Source organism: Perissodus microlepis, chromosome 23 (assembly GCF_051167445.1).
Source record: "Perissodus microlepis isolate ML-2025 ecotype Zambia chromosome 23, ASM5116744v1, whole genome shotgun sequence".
Taxonomy (NCBI): domain Eukaryota; kingdom Metazoa; phylum Chordata; class Actinopteri; order Cichliformes; family Cichlidae; genus Perissodus; species Perissodus microlepis.
Window position 1 is genome coordinate 21,237,778 of NC_140482.1, and position 15,826 is coordinate 21,253,603.

The following is a 15,826-nucleotide window of genomic DNA, read 5'->3' on the forward strand; positions in this document are numbered from 1 at the left end:
GAAGGCTTGTCAGTATACAAGTGTTTCTATCCGTATTTCTGGGAAAACAACAAATGTGTAAGGGGATCAAAAAGCCTCCTTTGGCAGCGTAGCCTCTGAGTGAATCTGTTGAAGTCATTATTGTTGTAAATATAGTACTCTACATGCATTACAAGAGGCACATGATGTGTTATCACCCACTTATTAATGTTTCTGCAGACCGGCTTGAAAGCCAGGTCTGCTAGGAGGTAAATATGATAGTTGCTTTAAAAAATGCTTGAAAATAATTAACTTACTTAAAAAAGACAGTAATGAGTCAAAAAAACCAAACCTAATAAATGAATTGCATCATCTTACAAAACCTTAGGTGTGCAGCTCAGGAGCAAAGTTTCTGTCAAAGTCTTGTTCCCGACTGTTTTGTCTTCATAGCACACCTAATGTGGGGCTGTGGGACCCAATAAAGAAGCTGATACACCAGACAGCCCCGAGTAATCCCAATCACCTGCACATTTTTCACATTTCTTCAACAATAGCAGACATCCAAACCCCCCAAAAATAGCTCATGAGTAACAACTCCTCACCGCCTCGCAGTCTTTGACAAGACGCCGTTGTTTCTGAGCGGCTTACCTGTCGGAGGGAAAACCCCCCGGTGATTAAGAGACAGCTGACAGAGGCGGGTGGTGATGGATGAATCGACCGTCTGGACTGAACAGGAAAAATACAAAGTGGGCTACGTTTCTGCTCCTGCTCCTGGATGGCATTCCCACTGCAGTGATTCCTCTAATGGGAAAACACTGATTAAGACAAAGGCGAGCTAAACGAGCCGATTGTGAAACACGCACTGTGGCGGTGACGAATTCAGGAGGAAGTCAAGCAGAGTGCCGATGCTGTGAAGCAAGTAGGGGTGTGTGCGCGTGTGCGTTTGGGTGTGTATTCTGGACTTTTACTGCATTGGTTACTGCATTCATAAATTCCGTGTGAACGCATGCCCCACACCTGACTAAAACACTCGTGTTTACATTACACAATGTGTCTCTTCCCATTACAGCACACTGTACACCATTACACCACCTTCATTTTTAAAAAAAAAACTCTCTGGAAGTTCTCACTGCAGATATTGTTTTGTTAAACGGGACCGGCCTGGCATTCCTCCAGTCTGTGTTATGGCTGAGCGTCACAGCGCTGTAAAGGGTTAAGTTTCAGGCCACTTATGTACAGGCATGTTCCAGGAGCAACGGAGCATGAGCCAACTGTGCCCGGCGGCAAAAATCGCCGCCAAATATAGAACAATTTGACATTCTGTGTTAAACGTAATTATAGTAATTGGCACGAGCGGTAGTCAAAACAGTATTCCAGTGCAAAACGCTCACTGGCGACGTCTTGCATCCAGTTGGCGCTGGTGTGGAATTATATGATATCTGAACTGCATTCAAGCACACATGAATGCAATCTGTAATGTACTCTGTGTGTGTTTATGCCTGTGTTTAGGCTGACATATTCCACTCTAAATTTGTCATGTGCATTTCAACCCCAATGGATGCGAGATCCATCACGTCGTAAACTTTTACCAGCTGTGTAAACTGGCCCCGAAATAGTCAGACAGAGTCCAACCTGACGGCTGTTAGAGTCAGGGAGTTTATCTCAAGCCCATCTCTCGCAGAAGGCTCTAGTTTGGTATGCAAAGAGCCATGTTAACACATTAATTACGATGTTTTCATTTTTCCCTCCACATGTTCTCATGAATGTCGTCCAAACGGGTCAAAACGCAGGCACGCGGTCCCTAAACGCCTCATTTTAAAGGGTAATTCCATTTTATAACAAGCCAGGTCTTATTTTCCCAGTTATGGACGTTGTTTCGAGTGGTTATGATAACATTAACAAAGTTTTACATTGGCTAGAAACATGAGGAGGCAAACAATCAGCCAACAGTTTGGACAGCAATGCAGCCAAATTATCAAAACCATACTGAAAGCATGTAATCCGTCACAGTGGGAAGACGCGAATAGAACAGACAAGCCAGAGCTTTCCACATAAATCAGGATAATCTGGGTTTTGTTTATAACCTGTCAGATTGTTTGTGTTTATTGCCCATAGACTGTATATAAAAGATGTATGTGGCCACAGTGACATCACCCTTTTGTTTGTGGACTTTTGGATTCTACATCTACACCATTACAGCTGTCACCATCTTGAATTTTTGGACCTAGAAGAAAGCATGACAAGCTCACTAATGGTTAGCTTAATGCGAGCAGCCCTAATAACACATTAATGTGTTATTAGGGCTGCTCGCAGGTACCCCCAATATAGCTGCAGAAGATTAGCACGCTGTAATCCTGTTTATTTTAATATGGGACCCTTAGAGTGAGCCTCAAGTGGCCACTTGACGAACTGCAGTTTTACACACTTCCATGTTTGCTTAGATTTTCAGCCCTGGATATTTTGCTTCCTGCTGTCCTTTAAATGAGCTAAAAACATTTTCATTGAGGCAGAAAAGTGAATGATTCTCTTTGGACTCGAAGCCCCAACTTTATATATTTCACACTTGATGCGTTTGTCTTCTACATCCTGATCTTGTGATGAAAGCATAAGCTGACAGCTGACCGTGTGCACACGTTCTACCTCCGCTGAAACCCGTGTGGGGTGTGGGCCTCCAGTTTCTCCTGCTGATTGCAATCACCTGATAGCGGTGATGACTTACTAAACAAGGGAATCCCACCAAGCACCAGTGGAGATACCCAAACCACCTGATAGCCCCAGTTGCAAGTGCACTTCTCTTCAGTACACAAATTGAAACTTCATGAAAATGCAACGACAGTAAGGTGGTCATGTAGTCTGATCATGTCAAAAAGCAGTACTTTAAAGTGGATTTAATACAGTTACAATGCTTGTATTAAACATGGTCAAGTGTTCAAATATTGAGCTTAGTTTGTGAGTCACAGGCTCAGGCTTCAAACAAACTCAGTTTCAGACAGTTTTTTTTTCTACTCTTGGCTCCAAACGAGCAGTTAGCCCTAGCACAGTCATCACAGAAGCCCCACCCACCTGCTGTTCAATCTCTGTTTGTAAAGCGGGACTAGTCAGGATGAAGTTTTCATAAAGGAAGGAGCTGGTTTCAGACAGTGGCTTTGTGTAAGATAAATAATGCTTATTTTGAACTATAAATCATATAAAGCAGCTCTAGTAGAGTCCACTTAAAGCTTAAACAGTGATTTAACATCTAGTTTGTGATGAAAATCTTGGCTTACATGCCTCGTTTGTGCACCTGCTTTGTTACATTCTTAACTCGCACTACATGCCATCCACCCACACACCTCACAGATCACGTCTTTCCTTTTCACATGCATTTCCTTCAGCGTCAAACGCCGCCCCGTCTCTGAGATAAGACAGACAGCGCGGCGCAGAGCAAACATAACACCCGCCCCGCCGCATTCACAGCAGATCAACCCTGTTTCCTCTGCTCAGTCTCCTGAGCTCAGACGCTGTGTAAACCCTCCGTGTGCACCCGCTCTTTCTCTAGCGTTGCAGCGGCGGTGGCGTGCATGCATGCAAAGACACGACCTGTCAGGGCCGAGAGAGGATCAATCACAGCTTGAGCTGACATGTTGTGGAGCCCTGCGCTTTGAACTACATTGTGGGAGGCAGACGTTTAGCCCGTGTTTTCATCACTGTTATCACGGCTCTTCCATACAGGTGGTTTAATCCACTGTACATTGTTTGCTGCTAAGCACATAATGAAAGAGGGAGAAGCGCTGTCTCCTGTATTTTGGTTTCCTCTTTCTCTCGCGGTACTGTACACCACTATCAAGTGCGTTTAATCTGTCCTCTTAAACACCACATACTGGTTCAGCTTTTTCCCTGCAGAAGTTACTCACTTTGACATAAACACATGCATCCTGATGCATAAAAGATGCATAAATATAAACCATCTCTCTAGTATTGTCATTGAGGCTTGTGGGGGAGCTAAACATTTCAATCGTTCTCAGCCACAACTGCACACAGAGTGGCCAGGAGGGATGCATAAATGTTTGGATGAGAGCAGAGCTGCCATGCATTTATGTATTAGCGTCTGCACTCCCGCTGGGTTAAGAGCCCTGATACGCACGCAATCCCCATGGCCCACATAGGGCGCCCTCTTCAGAGGGATCCTGACTCCGGACCGGTCATTCCCATCCTTAATCCTTCTACAGCTGTGTTATGTAACCTTCTCTGTACCGATCCGCCCAAAAAAATCAACCCAGTCCCAAACCCTAGTGCGGGACAATAGGCTTACTGATGCGTTTGATAAGTTACAACATCCAAGCCAGCCTGACAGGAAAACAGAGTTACAACTGCCAAGAGAGTAAAGTCGAGATGGGGTGTGAAATGGATTTGCACAACTCTAATTTCTCATGTTCTGCATGGATTCCCTGACATTCTCATGGAGAAAATGAACTTGAAAAAGTCCCACTTCATTATGTGTAATTAAAAAGTCCTGTGCCAACAAAGGCAACGTATCATTAAAGCATCATTTCCTTAAGACTTTAATGCAGGAATTCCTTTCTGCAGTCGAACCCCAAATGCCGAGATGGCATCAAAATCAGCGTCGGTGTAAACACTTTCATCTGCACGGGCGTCTGAGGGGGTGGGGCTTGCACATCTGTGACCGTTCAATTGGTCCCAATGCATTAGGCAGGTTCAATCAATCACCACGAAGCACTGCGGTGGATGGCGAGGAGTGGCCTGACCCGCGGCGATCCCCCGTTTCCCAGCCACAGCTGGTTCCTGACCTCCTGTCGCTCGTCACGGACCCCCGTCTGCAGTGAAGGGCAGCGGAAAAACATGAGCCACATGTCAGCACCTCTCACACCCAGCCATCCAGCCAGCCAGGCAGCCAGACAACCCGGCACAATGAGCCTTACCTCACCACTGAAGACCATCAATTATTGACGAGGTGAAATGTGATGAGGTTCTGCTGTGAGCACACAAAGAACACATGCCTTTTCAGGCTGCCATGTGGCCTAATAACGTCTTTATTTTCCAAAAAGACACGTTTCTAATCAGCAACATAGTCCTTGTTTGATGTTGTGGAGCAATAATCTGCATTAGACACTCAGAAACACTGTTAGTCTGACCAAGTATGTATGATAAATGCCTCCCTGTGATGTGAATCTGGACAACAGTGTGCTTGACAAGACTAAGAATGTGGGTCATCTCAACGCCCATACATAACTTCATCATCATGACTCATACTTAGTTTTAATTTAAGGAGTTGCGTACTGGACTTTGTTTGGACACGTGTGTGCTACACTGAGCAATGTAGTTAGGCGAGTTGAGATGATCACGATTAGCGAGATTAATCCAAAGTCAACAACATGTTGAGCGCTCCGAGTTGTTTATGCTTTTCCCTCCGAGATAACATCTAGCCCTCGGTACTTCACAGGAGTCTGACAGAATGCACCGGGAAGCTTTGTTTTCTTTTTTTCCCCCCTCCGACTCTAAGCATTGACATAATCTTGGAGCGTGTGATTGATGGCGGCAATCTCTGTGAACTAGACTGTGTGAAATTTTTTTTGCCTTTCCCACTTAAAAGAACTTCAGGGAATTCTTCAAAACCTCAAAAAGTCATTGCTTCTTTTATCCTATTAAGTGTCTATGTAGAAAAATTGGCACAATCAGTGGATAAGTTCTTGAGTTGTGGTCTAAAATGTGGCTTTTGGAGACACTTTGACAATTAAAATCTCATTAATTCTTCTGTGTCTCCTCATCTTCCATCCTTAAGACAGTAGAGTCAAGTCATGTTAAACAGACCACACTCCTACCTAAAGTAATAGGAAGAGTTTCAGCTTTGATTTCAGTGGACATAAAGGACATAAAACCTGCGCTTAGATATTCATCAGGACAAACAGCTTTTACAAAAAGCCTAAAACTTTTCATATATCTCAATCAATCAATCAAAATTGTCAAAGTGATTAATGTCTCTCGTCTCATATTGCCAGAACTCTTTCAAATGCTAATTCCCACTACAGATACGGTGAGTCAAGAAAAACTGCAAGCACTCCTAAAGAGCAGATATGCCTGCCACTACTCTGTTCAGACTGTTTGCCGAACTGGCAGATAAGTTTCCGAGTTTGGCTGTTTCTAAAGAAGGCGACTGGGTCTTTGGAGACAGGCGAGACGCTACCAAGTGCAACATTTGTAAATCACCAACAAAACTAAACAACACATATCAGCGCTATCACACGCTATTTTGCCCCTCTGGCCATAAGAGTGTTTAGGCATAGGAAAAAAGTGGTTGTATGAGTGTGTGCTTGAATGAACGAATCTTGTAGTTAGAAAGCACTTTGAATGCTTAAACAGAGTAAAAAAACGCTCCATAAGTACCAGTCCATTCACTATCATCGTTGGTGTTGCAGAAATATGTGGAAAATGCCTTCTGTTTTCATGTGATTACATTTGTGCCAAATTTGATGGTGTTTTTAGGGTGTTTAAGACATACAGTATCACAAATATGTATGGGGTGGAATAGCTTAATGCCTCTGGCAACAGCTGCCACCTGCAGAGGCATGAAACTCTTCAAAGAATTCTGCAAAAATCTTCAAAATCAGAGTGAAGACGGTGATTTAAATGCACTGTTTAGTGGGCCAGAACTTCTCCAAAACTTATGAAGTAACAAAGATCAGACATAAGGAATCCTCTGAGAGGAATGCATTTGCCAAGCGTGGATTACCCCTGCTTGGCTGTCTGTCTGTCTCCCTAAATGTTTTCTTATTCTGCGAGCAGGGCCTGACCTCAATTGTTTCCAAGCCACAGATGCATTCCTGTCCAGACGAAACGAAACATTGCGGATGAGCAGATGTGCTTTAAAAATGGCCGCAGCACCCGTCCGCCTGCCTTTCTTGTCTGTCGGGAGGGTTTACTCACCAGCATGGCTCATGAAGAATGAGGATGGGGCTAGACATGATCACACGGAGGGGCAATCTTAAACACATGGCTGAGCACACATGTACAAACACACTTGCAAAGATATGCAAAGACATGCACACACACACATTTACAGACAACTTTGAATCTTTCATGTGCAATTCATAAATGAGAGATGACTCCAAACTGGAAAGGTGCTGTTGCTGTACCTTAGCAAACACAGTTGAGGGGATATGTGGAAATGGGGCAAGAGAAGGAAAACAGAGCTTATCAAAAAGCATTCCCAGCCACATACTCACACTCCAACAGGTTGTAATCTTGTGTTTGCTTAAAATTTTCCCCAGTGATGGCTGTCTAGCTTATGTCGCACCCTCTGACACATAATTGAGTTTAAGTGAGGCACATTTCACAAAAGACTGCAATTACCTCATGATATAGGAGTTCTCCTGTTTTTTGTGAACTGGATTCGGACAAGATAAACAAAACCAGTTTTTTATTTTTTCTTCCCTGGGAAATTATTATATTTCTCCAGAGATGAACACAAAACATCTCTGCAGATCTATACAGGCTCTGTACGCTTGAGATGAAGCCCAACTGTGTCTAAAGGCCAAGAATGTCTCAGCGTGTGCCAAGACGCCACGCTTAAAGGCAGCAATAAAAGCCTGCTATCATAGACAGAAGCAGGATGAAATGAATTGTAAAATTGGCGATGTGGTGAAGAGTGACGGCAATCAAGAGACTAAGTGGGCTATTTTACTTCCTCACCTGACTGAAGTGGTATGAAATGGGTGGGTTTGTGTTGGAAAGCTACAGAAATATTTGTGACACTAAGAGGGCAACGTGTGGGAGGATTTTAGGCGCTGTTTGATCTTCTAATAAGTGTTTCTTTTGAGGCATGCTGATGTCTTTGTCTGGGTATTTACAGGTGACCTGGGTGGAAAATGAGATGATGCTGAGCAATCTGCTATGAAGTTGAACCTGATCAGTTACTGTGATAGTCTTTCCATCAACATTGAGTTTTTACAAGACTCTCAAATGTTTTTCCATCCTTTTAGACATGTAGGTATGTGTACTGCTGATGCCTTCATCGGTCTGATAAAGTGACACTGTCATTCAGACATAGGTCCTATTACGTAAATTGTTCTTTAAATACTTTAAGACGTCTTTAAGACTACAAACACATACCTTGTATTTATTAAACGTTCATAGGATGAGATGCCATCATATTAACAGAAAGGAACAACTTGCTTCATTGCTGGAAAGTTTTCACTTCCAGTCAGTTTTCACTCAAATTATTGAAGTCAAAAGTCTCAATAATCCTCCTCCAATGAGCCATTTCAGCTTTCAAAAGCTGATTGAAGTTTCTGGTTCATAGAACTAACTTACTCCCCTTATCACGTTTATGGCAAGGTGCCTAAAGTGCTCCTTTAGACATGATAGAGACATGTTTGGAATGAGATAGTCATAGAAAGGAGTCTGAAAAGGACATTTTTTTGGCAGATACAGAAGCTTGTTCAAACATCTGCTTATTTGATCACGTTAGATGCCAAAAAATATCTCCGTGAACCCTTCGTTTGTTCTCAAATTATTGTAAGAAAGTCTTAAAAAAGCAATTATGATCTAGGCCAAACTACATGCAACATATACGTACGTGGTTGGAGCGTAACGGGGTGACAACAGGGAACCGCACCTCTCACTCCATGACAGCTGAGGTAGGCTCCCCTGTGACCCATGAACTGGATGTTAAGAAAATGGATGGATGGAAAGTAGATCTCACAGTAGCAGATAGCCATAGTTTTGCACATGGCTACTGTGAGATGTACTTTGTTGAAAGTGACAAGTAAAGGTCACTAGAACTCAGTAGTATTACATCTTCAATGGAAAAGTGAGCATGGTGCACATTTAGGCACAAAGCAACATTTTCAGAAGACTTCAGATTAATATAATCATTAAGGATGTTTTTCTGAAAGACGCACGAACATGTTCAAATTACCATTAGAGGGTTTTAATAACACCACTCCAGTGAGCCTTTCCACACAGGCTTCTCAGCTTTAAAAGTCCAGTAACCCTGAACAGTGCATTACTGCCAGAAGATGCAAATGCTAATGTAGCACCCTTTGCATGTTCAGTGCTATAAATGCACCCACATACATATAACCAAGTCACACATTTCATCCATTGTTCTGTATTTCACACCCCGGCTAGCCTGCATTGAGGTAATTGGGGAACAGAGACTCATGTGTACTACTGTACTACAATGCTAGAAGGTTCTGCTGACTCATGGAGACCATGCAGAGGCTACAGGGTATTTTACAACAGCTGTCAACACATCGTTTTCAGAGAAGCAGGCAAACAGTAGCCCTTTACAGAAGCGGACAAACGGCCACTGCATATACAATAAAGACAAAGGTGCTGCAAACAAGACGCATTTGAGCCAAGGGTCAGCCATCTCTACTGCAATCCACCTCTGCGGGCACACGTATGTGTCCTCAGTGTTCCTGGGCAGCTGTTGCAAAAGCCATGGCATTAATATAACTATTCTCCATGTGTGCTGCAGGCAGTTTTTCATGCATTTAGTTGCATTGCTTTACTTAGAGTCACTTTGCACTGTAGCTTCCATCTTTAAGTATGTCTGGTCCCAGTAATTCTCTTTTACGTGTTCACAAAATTGCCATAGCGCTCCTGTTCTTGCCCTCTGGCATGTTGGTAACCAAGCAGTTAAAAGCATCTGCACGCTGCCGTAATTCACTCTAAGTAAAGACTGTCACCAAACGGCTAAAATACAACAAGAGAAGTGTTTGGAAAAGAGTTTTACAGCTTCAAAAGGTGAGCTTCTCCAGCAGCCTCTCTCCATTTCCTTTCCAGCTGCGCCAACACCTTCAGCCTCTGGACACGGTCCCGCATGTTTCTCTCACTATTATCCGACAATTTACAGCCAAGATAGAGGGGAGCTGAAGTTTGTTGACATTCCCCGCCCCCGTGCAACCTCAAATACGACACTGACCCCCTTTTCCAACCTCATAAACGGCTCGCTCCGTTGAAAGCGTCACCGTGACGAGGAGAGAAATATGAAACAAGTGGGAGCGCTGGCAAATCAGGCTTAGACCGCTTTGAGCGAGAAAACTTGTGAGGTGCGTGCACGCACTGTGAAAGTGTGTCAGCCTGTGTAAAGTAAACAAGGACAACACCATATTATCTTGTAAACTGTTGGCATGCAGTGCTATGACCTAAAAAACAAATCCAATTTGGGGATTTGCTCCCCCCCCCCTTCCAACACTAAGACTTATCAATAAAAGCTCTTACAAAGGAAAAAAATTGCAAGCCAAGATGCTTTCTGTACAGAGGCAATATTTTAAGCCAGTTCTGACTGGAAAACAGGCAGTTTAAATGCAAAAAAAAAAAACCCAACCCAGAAGTTTTCGCACCTTTTTGAACTCACATGGAGCAAGTTCATCTGTTTAGAAACCACAAAAATGCTCCAGCTCTAATAACATCACTTAACAGTCAGCGAGGGTGTCTGGGCAATGCTTTGTCTCCAGGCAAAACAGTCAGCTCATGCAATAGACCATTGATAGCTAGCAAATAAAAGCCTTTTATTGGTTATAAATTGTGTCAGACCATTAAACTTTATATTTTTCCCGAGTGACATTGCTCTAACTTGAGCCAACGGGGAGACAGAGGAGGATAGAAAAAGAAAAAAAAGACATCTGATAATCCAATTGTTCTGCATTTCCAACTTGTTAACATCCAAAGCATGAGACTTCAGGTGGAATTAAATGTGTTGTGGCTGCTTGCATCCAAAAAAATAGCTGCTTCGCAAAATGTCAGGATTCTTTACCAAGCTTTTTTTTTTTTTTTTTTCAGATGATGTATTGGCAAAAACAGGTTTGTATTAGCCTGACGGAGCTCTGCATACTGTTTTTAGGGATCCTATGTGCAGTTTGAGGGGGATAGGGGGGGAGGAATGCATTCAAAGCAGCCTTAATTGAGCTGGATGGCCTGCAGTCACAGAAGCAGAGTGTCTCAACAAGACTCAAGCGGGCGAGATCCTGAGATGTGCCTCACACGTATACATCATTAAACTGGCTTACGGCTCCACGGTGCCGATCAGCGCTGCAAAGACTCTGGGAATTATATGGGAAAGTTTGTCTGGAAGGAGCCCTCAACCCCCTCCTCCTTCAAAATGAAAGTCCTCTGGCTGTCAATGAAGGGGAAGTGCTCCCATGCTGAGGCCCACTGGGCCAGCCATTGAACAGAGGGACATTCCTCAGTAATTCTGTTTGACCTGAGCCCAGAGTGGTAGCTGAGGGTCACCGAATACAGAGCGCCACATACGGGGAGGAGACCAAAGGGGAGGAGGAAAAGTTGGGAAAATCGGATGCACAGGAGTGAGAGTGAGGCAGACTGGTGGAAAGAAAATACAGTCGTCTTTTCCCAGCCTTTGTTTGACAAGTAAACACTCAGGTTATGTCATCTGTCAAGACTGTCCTCCAACAGCAATCCCGTAGGTTGTTTCATAAGCTGTCAACGTGACCTGAAAATGTGTTCAAGATGCAAACAACCTCTGGTGGTGCTGCGAGAAGTGCCAGGTCAAAGTGGTCAAAAGTGCTTGGTATGAAAGCTGCTGGACTTCTTTGAGGTTCTTGAAGATTTTGAGGAATCCAGATATTTGACCTGCAGCTGAAGGCTGTTGCAGTAGATGCATCAACTTCAGATAAGCAACAAATACTTTATTTTAACCCAAACCATCATTTTCTTCTATGAATAACCAATAATAGCCTCTGAAAACACCCCAAACTGAAAAATGGGCCCACACAGGACTCAAGACTCAGTTTCCTGGTTAAAAGTTGTCTGTTTTTGGCATCTGTGGTACACTCTGTTGTTCTCTTTACAGAAATCAAATAATTCTGCCCACATGTGAAGCTGTAAAGGTGCATCAGTCCTTTTCAATCTGCTAGCAAAAACTGGAAAACAGCCCAAAATCTGCAGTGTGGTGGGACTACTGCTGCACTACAAACAGGGCAAAGAAACCATAGATTTTTTTCAGAGCTAACTATGCAAATAATCCTCAAATATAGCAAACTCTAACACGCGTGTCCAGCATATTGTAGGGTTGACTGTTTTCCCCTTCAGTGGGGATGGTTGTCACATTCCAGGAAGGCTTATGTGGGTTGTTTAGGCCAAACCACTGCAGCACTCACTGTTTACTCCAACCAACGAACTTATGGCAAAACTTCCACCAGCACGTGATGAACTCCTTTTGACCGTTAAATCAAAGCTGGCTAAATGTAGGACACACGATGCAGTAATGAAGTGAGTGTGTCATAAAAGAGTGTGGCACCGGGGGGGGGGGGGGGGGGGGGGGGGGGGTGATAATAATGGTTGCACTGTGGCATGGCTGGGATGGAGAGAATTACAGTTTTAATTCTATAAAATCAAATCCCTCCACTTGGCAATCCTCTTATCCAGTAATCCCCAGGTAGGTTTCAGAGAGGGCAACAGGCTCAAACTGCCCACTGTGGCAACACATCTGCCTCCCCCGTGGTCGGTGGGGTTGATATCAATGACTGCTCCTGTGCTCCCCGATAAACGCTCTAAACTGAAACCAGACCAAACAGCTGACACATGTCCACCCTCAATTTGTCTCCTTTTCCATCCTTTCCAATAACTTCTTCTTGGTGGCCTTCTGAGAACCAGCCAGCAGCAGGATTTAGGGGTAAATAAATCAAGGTTGGTTCGCGTAGGTGCTTCTGACGTCTGCAACACTGGTGCTACCTTTTTTGCGGTGGAAACTGGGCGTCAGGAACGTGCTGGTGCAAAAGAAATCATAAACAAATAGCAGATAACATGTGTGTGTGTGTGTGTGTGTGTGTGTGTGTGTGTGTGTGTGTGTGTGTGTGTGTGTGTGTGTGTGTGTGTGTGTGTGTGTGTGTCGGGGGGATCAGGGTCAAGTATGAAGCTGAGATTTTAGGGCTTTGTTTGGCCGCTCGCTGCTGAATACCTCAGTATATACCTAAGTGCCTCATATACTGGGGTACTGCTGCAACCGTAATGTGCTTTAAGTTAACACCTTTTAATCTGCTGTTTGTTACCCTTCACATAGATTGCCTACATTCATTGGCATTCCCAGCTGTAAAGCATCCACTCCATGCCAGATGCTATTTTTTGCTCTTGTGATGGGAAGCACCAGTTCCCAGGGCAAAAAAAAGCTCTCTTTAACTCAAAAAAAGACAGAATGGCATTTCTCTCTGGCGCTTTGACAACACCAGCAAGAGAGTGATGATACCTCCCATGCTCTCCCATGCTCTCATTTCTCTATTCCCCAGCAGTTCTGTTTATAGAGATAACAAAGTCAGCCCAAAAACATAAAGCCGCCCCGGCATCCCTGCGATGGCTGCAGGCACCAAGCACTGAGCATCTATCTGTCTGCTGCAAATTAGGCTGCCTATAAGGGAAGACCCCCCCTACTGACCTGCCGTGACTTTGACACTGCAGGTCTTAACGCCACATCACTGGGAAAGACTATATATACATAATATTCCATATTATTGTCCACCACCTCAACCAGTTCAGCTCATTTCAGTGTGGGATTAGTGGGCTGGATAGGAAATCTTAATCTGCCTGAGCAAGCGAGACAGAGAGAGTGAGTGTATAAGGAAAGAATTGAAGCCTATGCATTCCTGCACATACAAATCCCTGCAAAGCCGGGCTTCTTTAACCTCCACTTTGTCTGTTTCCTGGTGTTATCAGTCAGAAACAAAGTGGGTTGTTTTTTCTATGCAGCACCCCTGACCCCATGCTGTTGCCACTAGCAACAGAACATGCGATTCCCCTCGCAAATCAGTGCAAATCGCACATGTGTGCAGTCCTTCTATATGAAACATGTCCCCCTCTGGGGCATTACTTGGAAATATTGCAGCTCGGGACAAAGTAAGGAAGCCTAAACGAGGATAACCCGGGAAAAGCTCTGGTAAAAGTGAATCTGCCGGCATGCATGTGATGCACATCTTAAATCCCCAAACAAGCCAAGCGTGCTTCAGTCACAATCAAATCTTACAAGAAAACAAGGTTTCTTTCTTTCTTTTTTTGCCATGTCATGAGCGGCTGACGCCGACTCGCTCCTTACCCTCGTGGAGATGCAGCATCCTGGTGCATTCAGAGGACACGCATGGTAATCCACTGGCACGCTTTCCTCCTGCTCCGCAGCTGCTGTCCGACTGATCCCGCAGATGACAAAGTTTACATCCACAAACAGAGCGCTGCCGGCTCTGCCCCGGACTGCCTTTCCCTCTTCCTCGCTCTCAAAGTCCTTGCTTTCCCCCCTCCTCCTTTTTCCCCTACTCTGCTGCCTCCCTCACTCTGCCGGCGTGCACCGACTTCTCCCGATACACCGCTTTCCCTTCTCCCTTCCTGCTACATGCACGCTTCCCTCAGCGCTCCGAGGCTCCTCTTTACACACACGCACAAACACACCGAGTGTTTTGTGCCTCCGATCTGCCGCCCACCACCCCACCTCCCGGCTTTATCTTTCCTCCGAATATTTCTCTCCTCTGTCTGTCTCTGCTTCTATCTCTTTCTCTCTCATGCTGTCTGTCTCCGAGCCTCCCTCTCCCTCTCTCTCTGTGACTGCCTCCCTCCTCCTCTTCCTCGGACTTACAGGACGTTTAACATGTGTTCAGGGAGACGGCTGCTCTGCTGCCTCTCTGAAGGTGGATCTTTCCTCAGGGGGGAAAGAGAGGGCCGGGAGGCTGGGGTGGGGGTTTGCACGGAGAAGGAGGAGTTTTTTTTTTTCTAGGAGGTGGGGGGTGACAACAGTGTTGTAGGCTGGGGGGGTGCAAATCTTTACCTCAAACAAGGGGACATGAACAGGCAAGCAGCAGCCGGCTTGTAATGTTCCACTAAGTGGACTCCTTTCAGAGCAAGGGGGGGGGGGGGGGGGGGGACAGAAGAGTTCACACATGCAAAAATGTGGTAAAGTTGCAACTTTCAGGTAGTCACTCTGTCTCCCTGCACACCTGGTCGATCCTTTCCTGAGGCTGGCACCCTTGTTTGATCATACTGAAAGTTGCAAAAATGGGAAAATTGTCAAATTGGGAACTCTGTGGGGAGATCAGGGGGGGTGTCAGTCCCCATTAAATGATCTGACAACCACCTACTCTGAGGCCTAAGCCGGCCAAATTGAGCCCTTGTACAAAAAAAAAGAGAGAGAGAAATGTGGACGGGGAAAACACCGCAACACAAAGAGACAAGCGTGCTGACAAAAGACAGATAGAGACAACCGAGGAAGAGATCAAGAGCAAGGAAGAGAGCGAAAAGATGAAAAGCGAAGGAGAAGGCGAGGAGGAGGAGAAAAAAAAAGGAAAAAGAAAGAAGTGCTTGGGTCTGCTGGGCCGAGTGACTCCGGCCCATCTGCCACAATCACAATCAGTCCCAGCTGAATGGCTGTGACTAACTGCAGCATGAAGCCCGCAGCCTCAACCCAGGCAGGATGGAGATGAGAAGGGGGGGGGATGAAGAGGCAAAAGTGGGGAAGAAGAGGAGGGTGATGGGGGCGTTCTATTGTCTGCTCCCCAATAGGACCAGTGCAGGAGGAGGCGGGCACCGGACGGGTGAAAAGGGGAGAATTAAAAGGGTCCCGGTGACAGGAGTGCTCAGTTAAAGAGGGTAAAGAAAGGACAGGGGAAACTTAGAGCTGGGGCCATCGCTGCCACTGTGCTCTACAGCCACTGTCAGTGATGTCCTCAGCAAACAATCACGCAAAGCAAGTTGAGTCTGCAGGAGGCTGATGGAGCGGCTTGCTCACGTCAAGATAAGGGAAGGTAGATAAACCGCCCCAAAAAAGTGACACTCGTTATCAGATGTCTCCTAAAGCCGGCAGCGACATTGCCATTTGTCATCATAAAACTCGGAGAGATTCATGATGCCCGATGATTGCGCTCGTGACCAA

At 45.1% G+C, this 15,826-nt stretch overlaps 1 protein-coding gene across 9 annotated transcripts in view; it reads right to left on the reverse strand.

Moving 5' to 3' along the window:
• Positions 1-15,826, reverse strand: part of LOC146361383 (nck-associated protein 5-like) — a 209,050-nt gene that overhangs the window by 118,367 nt on the left and 74,857 nt on the right. Inside the window, exon 1 of one of the 9 annotated variants that reach the window (XM_084921449.1) lies at positions 14,006-14,621. The exons of 5 other annotated variants lie outside the window; for them this stretch is intronic. In XM_084921449.1, the coding sequence (XP_084777575.1) occupies positions 14,006-14,034 (29 nt within the window). In that variant the 5' untranslated portion in view covers positions 14,035-14,621. Of the gene's footprint in view, positions 1-606; positions 2,220-14,005; positions 14,622-15,826 lie in introns of those variants that run through there. 3 more of the 9 variants (XM_084921450.1, XM_084921451.1, XM_084921452.1) reach the window with 3 other exon arrangements.